This window comes from Bubalus bubalis, chromosome 1 (assembly GCF_019923935.1).
Source record: "Bubalus bubalis isolate 160015118507 breed Murrah chromosome 1, NDDB_SH_1, whole genome shotgun sequence".
In the NCBI taxonomy this organism is placed as follows: Eukaryota; Metazoa; Chordata; class Mammalia; order Artiodactyla; family Bovidae; genus Bubalus; species Bubalus bubalis.
In genome coordinates this window covers 91,499,596-91,511,536 of record NC_059157.1, presented here as the reverse complement: position 1 = coordinate 91,511,536, position 11,941 = coordinate 91,499,596, and the positions used below count along the sequence as shown (strand labels likewise).

At 41.5% G+C, this 11,941-nt stretch overlaps 1 protein-coding gene across 3 annotated transcripts in view; it reads right to left on the bottom strand.

The window, feature by feature from the left end:
* Nucleotides 1-266: 266 nt before the first annotated feature.
* The window catches only part of NXPE3 (neurexophilin and PC-esterase domain family member 3), a 55,948-nt gene continuing 44,273 nt past the window's right edge, over nt 267-11,941 (bottom strand). For all 3 annotated transcript variants that reach the window (XM_025283201.3, XM_025283209.3, XM_006050471.4), the window contains 2 exons: nt 5,008-5,214; nt 267-1,775 (listed from right to left, as the gene is read on the bottom strand). In XM_025283201.3, the coding sequence (XP_025138986.1) occupies nt 1,225-1,775; nt 5,008-5,214 (758 nt within the window). In that variant the 3' untranslated portion in view covers nt 267-1,224. The remainder of the gene's footprint in view (nt 1,776-5,007; nt 5,215-11,941) is intronic.

Genomic DNA, 11,941 nt, shown 5'->3' with positions numbered 1-11,941 from the left:
TCCCTGTCCCTCACCATCTCCCGGAGTTTACCCAAAGTCATGTCCATCACATGTTCCTTTAGGGATAAATAAAACTAGGCTCTATGTGGCTTAAAAAGAAAAGAGGACTAAGTGGTCACAAATCAACTTAAACTTATTTAAAATTAATAAGATAAAGACAGTCAGGTAAAATTGATAATTCAATTATTTTAAGGTAGCCAGTAAGAATAGCACCTTTTACTTCCAAACATAAGTATTACCTTATGCCCAAATCAACCCTTCACAGGTTTCAATACATATTTAATTTTTAATTAGATTTTAATTTCTAATTTGGGTATGCAATTCAAAATAACAACCAAAAAAGAAACACTCAGTATTGCTGGAAATAATTTGCACAACTTTATAACAAACAATAGCAATCTTTACATAAAAGTCAATTCTTAAAACCCTTGAACTTCAGAACACAAAAATAAAGCTGCCTTTATATATTTTCCCTTTCAGTTCCAAAAGTGGCTATTTTATAATAAGTGTTCATCCTTAGCTGAATCAAGTAACAATCACCCAATACAAATATCAATTATATATATACTGCTTTCATCTTTCCCTTTTGCTTCTTTTCCAGATTAAAGTAGGACACTGTAAATATTCTCATTAGAAAGTTCTGACCAAGGATACTGGCCTTTTCAAGTAATTCAGAAAAAAACTGGATCATCAAAAGAAACTCTTGAGACACAGCTGTCTTCAGTGTGTTACAGGAGCCACTGACTGCAAGCCTTGGGTTAATTCACCTCCACTGAAGATGGACCAATTATGCTATTCATGCAAATATGCTCCTTTACCAGATAAACTACAAACACTCCACTGCCAACCAAACTTGCCCCTTCCACTTAGGTCAGAACATTTTTCACACTTTATAGCACAGTAATATCCCCTGCCAAGAGAAGCTAGTTCAGACACACTCATTAGTATCTTTGGTTACAAGGGCAGTATAATGTGTATATGCTGTTAATAATGGTTCACCCGTGGCTAAGTCAAGATAGGAAAAAAATCCTATAGGTAGATATAAGTAATCTGCATTTTCCAAGCTCCTTACAATGATTATATAAAGTCCAGCTCCTTTCTAAATTTTAAATACATATAGAAGCCATCTCTCCATAGGGCACCTATGTAAAAAAGTTTATCTTTTTGTAGTGCAGGTGAAAGAGAAGGTCACTGAAAGTGATTCCTCCAGTTCCCTCTGGCAGGCTAGGTCTCCAAGGGGCACACAAAGGACAAGAACATGTCCACTTGGTTCTTCACAATAACTTCATCTGGATGTAACTTGTGGGGTAGATAATGGGCCAGGGTCATCTCCCAGGCATCAACAAGATACACTCCAACCCCTGAGAACATCTTCCGAAGGATGGTGTCCAGCTGAAAGTTATACCAGTCGCTGTTGAAAAGGCTAATCTCAGGTCCCAGCTCTTGGACATTAGCTGTCCGGATGACTACCACAGTCTTAGGGCTTCGGTCCAGGAGCTGGACCACAGCCCGACGGATGTTCCTGAGCCGCCGAATATACACTTCCAAGGGGAAGGTGCTGAAATGAGACCACACAGCTATGGCAACCACTGTGTTCTTCCCTCCCACGATGCCATTCAGCTCATTAGCCACATAACGGAGGTCACTGCTAAAGACGGTCGTGAAGCGGATGGGTGGACCATGGCAGCGGTATTTGAGCAGGATGTTGTGCTTCTGGTCCACTGCCAGGAATGGACCCACATTCTTGGGGCTCCCCAAGTTAAACTCCACTAAATCTGAAACAAGGAAAAGTCAGACTCATAAGAATGGTTAAACAAAGCCATATACTTTTATTATTCTTTAGTTAGTGGCTTCAAAGAACAATTTTTTTTTTTAATAAAAGTATAACAACAATGGGGAGAGAGATGGGAGGGAACATCTGTATACCTATGGCTCATTCATGTTGCTGTTTGGCAGAAACCAACAGAATTCTATAAAGCAATTATCCTTCAATTAAAAAAGAATTTTTTTAAAAGTAAAACAACAAAAAGGTACAAATGTAAACACTTATTTCACTTCACCTTGGCGCCCCTCCCCAGCTTCAATGGACCTTTATTCTAACATATTTATTAAGTCACTCCATAAGCAAGAAATTACAAGTAATATCATCAGCAATAGATTCTAGACCTCAGAAGTAAAATAACCTGTTTACCTCTAACTGCTAGGCCAAGAAATCTTCCTGTTTGCATTGACTGACTGTTGATATCTAAACATCAATTTGACATTTACACATTATTGTTCTAACAGATAAATATTTCTTCCAGGTCAAGAACTATAACTTCGGCTTTTTAACAAACACATAACATTAACCAAATACCTCTTTTTATAATAAGCAAAAGAAAAGAAGCGACCTTGCTTCTTCTGACTTTCAGTTTCACCCTATGCATGGAAAACTCTGTTAATGTCTTAGAAAACTTCTGTGTCGTAACAAAGACAGCAGCACAAATTAGAATTCCCTTCACTCCCTCCCCTTTATCTAAGTTGGGTTTCCAAGTCCAGCTCCTCTGATGATTCCAGGAATCAGTGATGATCCTCCCTCATTACCCCTAAAAGAAGCTGTATAATTCACAGCTGAACATTGACCCCATGAGGAAAAAGGATTTGTCTCATATCCCTAAAGATTCCTACAAGTGCCTTACACAGACCAGATTAAATAGCCATTGGCAACCCAACTGAATTAACATTGCCTAAGCATCTATTCCGGAGAAGGCAATGGCACCCCACTCCAGTGTTCTTGCCTGGAGAATCCCAGGGACGGGGGAGCCTGGTGGGCTTCCGTCTATGGGGTCGCACAGAGTTGGACACGACTGAAGTGACTTGGCAGCAGCAGCAGCAAGCATCTATTCTGTGCCAGCACTAATGTGTTATAAGCCAGCAAGGCAGGACTTCCCTGGTGGTCCAGTGGTTAAGATTCTACCCTTCCACCGAAGGAGACACGAGTTGTATCCCTGGTGGCGGAACTAAGATCCCACATGTTGCATGGCATGGCCAAAAAGAAAAAAAAAAAAAAAGAAAGTAAATAATAAATTAGTTTCCTAGCTTAAAAAAAAAAAAGTCAGCAATGCTCAGATGGGTAAGTCACAGTCCTTGCCCTCAAGGAGTTTACAGTCAATTCTGAAGAAGTAACATCGAACTATAATTGTCCCGTATTATTTACTTATAAGGGTTAAAGTTAAGGTTTCACTTTTTTTTCCATGAGGTCCCACCCAGGCTCTTCTAGAATCTCATACCTCATTCTCATTACTACTTAGCATTTGGCCTCAATTAAATTGCATAAAAGCTCAATTTACCATTCTTTCTTCAGATTAAGATCAAGCACTGACACAAGGCTTTATCAGGCAAAAATCTGTCTGCAAAGGCTACAGTGGAAAATGAACAAGACACTCAATGCGATCACTGCTATTAAAGGAAATACCGAGCTCATTAGAACTTAAGAACCAAGCAAATACCGACTGCTGGAAGGCCCTGCCTGGTCAGCACCAAACTATGCCTAGCATCATGCCATACAAATGGTTTCCCTTCTCCTGCTTAACTTGTCTTTTATCAACTAGAACTCTGCTATGTCTGTTTTAATTTTTTTTTAAATAAGCAAATCAAAATCATAATTAATTTTCTACTTATGGGGGTCATATCTACTTCCTCCTTTCCTTCAAATGAAACTTGAAACTAAGTTGATATAATAAACAGAAGAGAAAAACGAAAAACACCACACACAACCACTCGCAACTGTGGAATTTTGTTTTGTGAGAAGTCCTGTCCATAAACAGCCATCAAAAATAGTTCTCACAAAATGGTACAGATGAACTTATTTGCAAAGTAGAAATAGAAAAACACAGATGTTAGAGAACAAACTTACAGATATTAAGGAGGGATGGGGGAGTGGAATGAACTGGGAAACTGGGATTGACATATATACACTACCTGTGTAAAATAGATAATTAGTGATAATAGATAATAAAATAGATAGTAAACTTAATAGATAATAAAATAGATAACTACTGTATAACACAGGGAACTCTGCTCAGTGCTCTGTGGTGACCTAAATGGGAAGGAAATCTAAAAAAAGAGGGGATATGTGTACATGTATAGCTGATTCACTTTGTTGTACAGTAGAAACTAACACAACATTGTAAATCAACTATATTCTAATAAAAATTAATTTAAAATGAAAAAAAAAAAAAAAAAACACATTTTCCACAAAGCTGTTCGTCAGCTCTGTAAACTCTAAGCAGGGTTTTCAGTCCTGCTGCCCTGGATCCGCCCCTCCTCGCTCTATCCACACCCTTTCTGGGAAGAGGAAAAGGCCTCCTGAGAATAAGGGACGGCCCTCCAATAAGCAGGGTTTTATTCCAAGTCTGAAGAGCTGCCCAGAACCCAGCTGTGAGACCAGGAAGCTAAGAAGGCTGGACTGGCCAGACTCCCTTGGTGAGAGGCAGCTGATCTCAGAGTCACACAGCGACCGCCCAATGGGCAACACGGGGACGCTCTGTTGCCTGGATGCAGTAAATTGGACTACAGTTTGTCTGACTCCTTCCACTTAAATCTGTTATAAACTTGGAGTAGGACCAAACAGAACTAGAAGAGAAACAACGGGAAATGTTCACTTCCATTTCACAGCCTAGACTGTCAGAAGGGTGTCACCTCACACCCGTGAGGTGAGTGTCCAGCACCTCATCGCACACTTGGAGAAACGAAGCCCTGAGAAGCAGATGACTCGTCCAGGGTCACACGGCCTGTCAGTGCTTTGAACTGCAACAGGCAGCCAGAGCTTTCGTTGATGCATGCCAGCCCCACCACTGGTCAGAAACTATCACTCATTTCTCCAGCATCAGGACCCGCCTTTAGTCCTTCGGAGAAGTCAGTTTTCCCTCATCTGATGCCTTTCTGCAGGTACCGGACTGGGTCTGCTTATTTCAGAGCTGGATCTTGTGTGTATGGGAGTTATGAAACAAAAAGCAAAGTACCAACCTGGAACAAACGTAGTGAGGTATTCAAACCATTGCCTGATTGTCGAGTCACCAAAGAAGTACACCACTTTTCTCTGTAAGCATTCTGTAATGTTGTCAGGGTCATTAAACTGGCGCATCTTAAATCTCCTGGGCCTCCACTGATCTTTGTAATAATAACCAGAAGGAAAAGTTCCTAAGCCTTGAGATAGTTCTAGGCTGTTGGTTTCTGAAAGAAAAAAAGATATTCTGAAATTCTTTTCCAACAAGTCATACATAAAAAATGTTTCAAGTTAAAACACAATTATGCTCCTATGTTTGTTAGCCTGCTGACAGCCTCCGGCTATCACATCTCAAAGAAATCCCAGACTTTCCCTCTCCTACAAAAAGTTCTGCTTTGCACAAAAATAGGAAGATCTAAAATGGGTGTGAGGACGTTTGTGGACAGAAGGGGAAAGGGGACATTGACCATGCCCTCTGATGAAGCATGTTTTTCTCAAAATAAAAGCAGGCAAAAACCAAGGAAATGTGTAGATCTAAGCACTACCTGGGGTTATGGCTCACCCAAATGCCTGCGAGGCAAGTAACAACTTAAATTCACATTTATATATGCATGGCAGTATTAGTCCTTAATGTTTCTCAGCTCATTCAAAAGTTTCGATCAATGGGTCCCACAATCAAATATTAACTCAGAAAACCATCACTGAACACAGAAAACAAACCACTGACACAAGGTCTAAAGAATTACTCTCCACAACACAAAAGGTTCAAAAGTCCTTATACACAATGAAAAATAGTAAAATTGCATCAGGGACTTCTCTGGGTGTCCAGTGGCTAAGACTCCGTGCTCCCAATGCAGGGGGCTGGGGTTCCATCCCTGGTCAGAGAACTAGATCTAGATCTCACATGCCTCAACTAAGATCCAGTGTGGCCAAATTAAAAAAAAAAACATTGCATCAGCAGTTTGTACTCATGCTTGTAGCGTAGTTACACATGATCACACAAGCATCAGGACACCTTTCACAGTGACAGTCAACACCCTTCTTACCAAACACCTCCCTCAGAAAATGCCACTGGAATTTTTCAGTAGAAACAGAGCACTTTACATGCTTCAACAGGGATGCCTAATATTTCCTGCACGTTTACTCTGCACCAGACACTGTTCTGAGCAATTAAATGTATTATCTCATAGGACGCTCATGATCACCCTTCAAGATAGGTCCTACCTTTCAAAACAGTTAAGTAACTTGACCTCAGTTTCAGAGCCAGGAAGTAGCAAAGTCAGGATCTAATCCAAGCAGGTGAGCCCCCAAGTCCATGCTCTTAACCACTGTGCTATATCACTTCCCAAAACAAGATGTCTGTGGATACTGGCCATTTTCTTTTAGGCTTTTTTCTGGAAAGTGTACATTTATTCATTTCTAACACTTATTATTCAAGTTTATAATCTTCCAAAAACCACCAATCATTTTATGTCACTCCCTTATACACCCCAAGGTTCAAATCTTGATCATAATCCAGCAATTCTATAGTTTCACCTGTTTAACCACAATTCAAAATCCAAGTGCTCATATGACTTAGAAATTGAAATTTAAATAAGTTTCCTACTCATGACTATTTTCAGCTTCTTTGATTTTTTTTATCAAAAAAAAAAAAAAAAAATTCTACCTCCTTCCACTGCCTATCTGCTTGCTCCAGTTCATTTTTTCTTTTATTTATTTATGGCAGTGCTGGGTCTTCGCTGCTGCAGGGGCCTTTCTCTAGTTGAGGCTCCTGGACTCTAGAGCACAGGCTCCACAGTTCTGGTGCATACAGGCTCAGCTGCCCCTGTGGCATGTGGGGTCTTCCCACAACAGGGACTGAACCCATGTCTCCCGCACTGGCAGGTGGGCTCTTTCATAGTGAGCCACCAGGGAGGCCCCTTCTTTGACTTCTTGATATTATCTATATTACTCAAAGTTATTTTGGTTTTATTCCCTTCAAAGAAGATGCCCTATTTGACAGGGGCATATTTAATCCTTTTTCTTAGGCATCTGCAAATTCTTGGCAGGTTCAAGGTCTCAACTGAAAAGCAAACAGCATTATAAATGCTTTTTTGGCAAACGTGATTATCAAAGAAAACTGGGGGGTAGGGTAAATGTTTGGCTTATTCAAAAGCAATTTCTCAACATGCTACTAAATGAGGCATTACCATGTCATCTCATCTTGCCCAAAGTTCCTTATTATATCAACACATCAAGGTTGCACAGGCCAGAGAACACACCTGGGGCCCAAAGAAAATATCTACTGGAATGGGAATCAAAAGTGATTTTAAAGTCACAATTTTTGCTAGGTTAAGTTAGTACACTCAGCTATTCTGTGTCAAGTAAGTGTTACAAAGAAACATGTATATCACACCGGAAACAATTACCATTTACATTCAAATGTTAATTATATTTACTATCAGAGTTAAGTCAAGCAAAGCAAATCAATTACTGAACCTCACATTAATTCTTTAAACATGCAGCACTAGATAACAAAAGGTATTTTTAAAGAGAAATTTGTGTACCTACATTGCCCTCTTATGGTCAACTGGGACAAAGACATTTCCCGACTAAATTTCAAGCAGTCTGAACTGTTTAAAATAAGTCAGTGTTTCTTGGAGCTCAGAAAGAATTTTCACTTAAGTTGTACTGTATAAATGGAATAAAAATAATTTAAAAACATAACCAAGTCATTATTCAACTTTATGCTTATCCTGAACATTGATGGTGAAGGAAATTTATACGGAGGTGGTTGTAAGAGCAGACATAAAGATCTTTATGCAAAATCAGAAGGGATAGTTTTGATTATTTGCAAGTAAGGTCCCTACTTCTCTAAAATGTCTTGGCTTCTCTTTAAAAGACCATAGCTTAAATTTTCCTCCAAAGAGCATCATTCCATATCATTCATTAGCCATAATAAGGGCTATTTGGGCCACGAATGGGACTAAATGAGAAAAATGGGCAGAGATAAATTTCCCTAAACCATTTAGAAAGAGCGGTATGAGAGGGACACTTGTGAAATAAGGGTAGGGATGCGTATGTACCAACACGGGTCCTTTTATTTTTCTGGCAGGGAATTAGAACTCAGGAGGGGAAAGAAGGACAAGACCAAGAAGAAATGGAGGCAATCAATTCCCTATCTAGGAACTTGAGCACAGGAGCGCCACCTCCGGGAGGTAAGGAACGAGGACACTGGGCTGAGCTGTCCGGCCACACCCTGTCAGGTATTGGGAACTCGAGGAGTGCCTAGCTCCTTAGAGATCACAGTGGTTTGAGTTTTTACTGAACCTTGAATTCCCCCTACAAAACTTTAAGAATTTTTTTTTCTTTGTTTTCTCTAAAAGCTAAGCATCTTACACATGCTATCGGAGGTAGAAATACCTGTAGACTCAGAGAATGTTGAAAGGGACCTCGGAGAATGCTAGTCCAAATCTCTCTTAAAGGTAAAGAAAGCAAGTCAGAGTGACTTGCCAAGGTTTCTTAGGGAGCTGAGGAGATGGGAGATGGCAGAGGGGCACCATTTATAGAAACCTCATTTTGTTACTGAAACGGCGGTAGGAGGGGGCTTCCTTTCCCCAAATGATACTAGGCTTGCTGGCTGTTATGTCTTGCCTGGGAAATGCCATGGGCAGAGGAGCCTGGCGGGATAGAGTCCATGGGGTTGCAAAATAGTCAGACACAACGATGAGACTAAACAAAAACGTGTAGGATACCAATCCTTTGATTTCCTAAGTTAACTGGACGTGGACCTTGGCTTCAGTTCAGTTCAGTCGCTCAGTCGTGTCCGACTCTTTGTGACCCCATGGACTGCAGCACGCCAGGCTTCCCTGTCCTTCACCAATTCCTGGAGCTTGCTCAAACTCACATCTATCAAGTCGGTGATGCCATCCAACCATCTCATCCTCTGTCGCCCCCTTCTCTTCCTGCCTTCAATCTTTCCCAGCATCAGGGTCTTTTCAAATGAGTCAGTTCTTCGCATCAAGTGGCCAAAATATTGGAGCTTCAGCTTCAGCATCAGTCCTTCCAATGTATATTCAGGACTGATTTCCTTTAGGATGGACTGGTTGGATCTCCTTGCAGTCCAAGGGACTCTCAAGAGTTCTCCAGCACCACAGTCAAAAGCATCAATTCTTCATCGCTCAACTTTCCTTATGGTCCAACTCTCACATCCATACATGACTACTGGAAAAACCATAGCCTTGACTAGACAGACCTTTGCCGGCAAAGTAGTGTTTCTGCTTTTTAATATGCTGTCTAGGTTGGCCATAGCTTTTCTCCGAAGGAGCAAGTGGAGCATCTTTTAATTTCATGGCTGCAGTCACCATCGACAGTGAATTTGAGCCCAAGAAAATAAAGTCTGTCACTGTTCCCATTGTTTCCCCATCTATTTGCCATGAAGTGATGGGACCAGATGCCATGAACTTCATTTTTTGAATGTTGAGGTTTAAGCCAATTTTTTCACTCTCTTCTTTCACTTTCAAGAGGCTCTTTGGTTCCTCTTTGCTTTCTGCCATAAGGGTGGTGTCATCTGCATGTCTGAGGACCTTGGTTTACTGGGTTGTTGTGAAAATTCAATACTGTGCGAAAGTGCATTTTTCACCGCAAGGGGCTAAACTAGAGTGCTAGAAATACGCTGGATATTCTATAAACATTCTATATCTTGATCTGGCTAGTAGTTGATTAATTCATTTTCTATTGCTATGCAAGAAATCAACACAAACTTAATAGCTTAAAAACAAGGGGCAGACTTCCCTGGTGGTACAGTGGGTGAGACTCCTGCCAGTGCAGGGGACACAGGTTCTCTCGGGAAGATTCCACGTGCCATGGAGCAACTAAGCCCATGTGTCACAACTCCTGAGCCTGCACGCCTACAGCCAGTGCTCGGCAACAAGAGAAGCTACCACAGTGAGACGCCCGACGCCCAGGCACTGCAACAGAGAAGCCCCTGCTCACAACCAGAGAAAGCCCGTGCACAGCAACAAAGACCCAGCACAGCCAAAAAATAAATGAATAAAAATTTAATAATTACATTTTACAACAAGGATTATTTATTTTCCCACAGTTCTGCAGGTCAGGAGTCTGGGCTGTGGTATGGCGGGGTTCTCTGCTCAGGATCTCACAGGTGGAAATCAGGATGTCAGCAGGGCTGTGTTCCTTTCTGAAGGCTCTGGAGAAGAATCTGCTACCAAGTTCATTCAAATTGTTAGCTAAATTCAGTTCCTTTCAGTTGTCAGACTGAGTTTCTCATTTCCTTGCTAGTTGTTAACCAGGGAAGGGCCTTCAGCTCCTAGAAGCTGCCTACAGTCCTGGCCCGGTGGCCTCCTTCATCTTTAAAACCAGCAATGAAGAATCTCCGTCACCTGAAATACTTCTCACACTTTCAGTCTTTCTTCTAGAAGCACCAGATCACTGTTAAGGACCTATATGGTTAGGTCAGATCGACCCAGGATAATCTCTCTCTCTCTTTTTAAGTCAACTTTGTCATACAATTGAAGGGCATGGATCACTGGGGAGTCACCGTACAAAGATATGTACAGACGTAAAACTCCATTGTGCTATATGCCTCATATCTGTGTGCTCTATTGCCTTTAAGACAAATTTCAATAGAGAAAAACAATAGAAAGCTATAAAGATGTTGATATTTATTCTATTGTTGTTAGATCTAGTTATATTCTAAACTTTCATTAAGTTCCCCCTAACACATGAGCTCTAGTTTAGTTGCTGATGAGATTAGAAGCCATCAAAGTGCCTGAGACATTAGGCTAGTGGTCTGAGGACCACAATGCTGGTGCTTATAAAAATCCAGCAATAATTCTGACCCTGGGAAAGCCTGTCAGATGCTTGGCTTTAATAAGGTAGTCTGCTGCTACTGCTAAGTCGCTTCAGTCGTGTCCGACTCTGTGTGACCCCATAGACGGCAGCCCACCAGGCTCCCCCATCCCTGGGATTCTCCAGGCAAGAACACTGGAGTGCGTTGCCATTTCCTTCTCCAATGCATGTAAGTGAAAAGTGAAAGTGAAGTCGCTTAGTCATGTCCAACCCTCAGCGACCCCATGGACTGCAGCCTACCAGGCTCCTCCGTCCATGGGATTTTCCAGGCAGGAGTACTGGAGTGGGGTGCCATTGCCTTCTCCAATAAGGTAGTCTAGTCCAACTTAAAGTTATGTTTCTGTGCTCGAATCGTGTCCGTGCATGGGGGTGGCACTGGCAATCTCAAGCAATCCACAAGACTGCTTGAGGAGGAAAATCAATTAACTAAGGAATTGTTAATTCCACACATAGATAAGGAAATTCCCTGGCAGTCCAGTGGTTAGGATGCTTTCACTCTGTGACCAGGGTTTGAATTCTGGTGCAGGAACTAAGCGGAGAAGGCAATGGCACCCCACTCCAGTACTCTTGCCTGGAAAATCCCATGGATGGAGGAGCCTGGTAGGCTGCAGTCCATGGGGTCGCTAAGAGTCAGACACGACTGAGCGACTTCACTTTCACTTTTCACTTTCATGCATTGGAGAAGGAAACGGCAACCCACTCCAGTGTTCTTGCCTGGAGAATCCCAGGGACGGGGGAGCCTGGTGGGCTGCCGTGTATGGGGTCGCACGGAGTCGGACATGACTGAAGCGACTTAGCAGCAGCAGCAGGAGCTAAGATTCTGCACGCAGTGCAGTGAGACCAAGAGAGGAAAAAAGGAAAAAAAGATCCCACAAGCCTTGTAGCACAGTCAAAATAATAATAAATAAATGAATATCAACATGTCAAAAAGAAAATAAAATATTCAAAGTATAGGATTCATAGGTGGAAATAATAAAAGTGGAAGAACTATGAGCCCTTCCACGGCCTCGGCAAAGAAAACACAAAATGGGCCTGAAATATCTGTGGTGCCTTCAGAAAGTAAGGAAGAACTCAAAAAAAAAAAAAAAGAAATAATTAATTAAA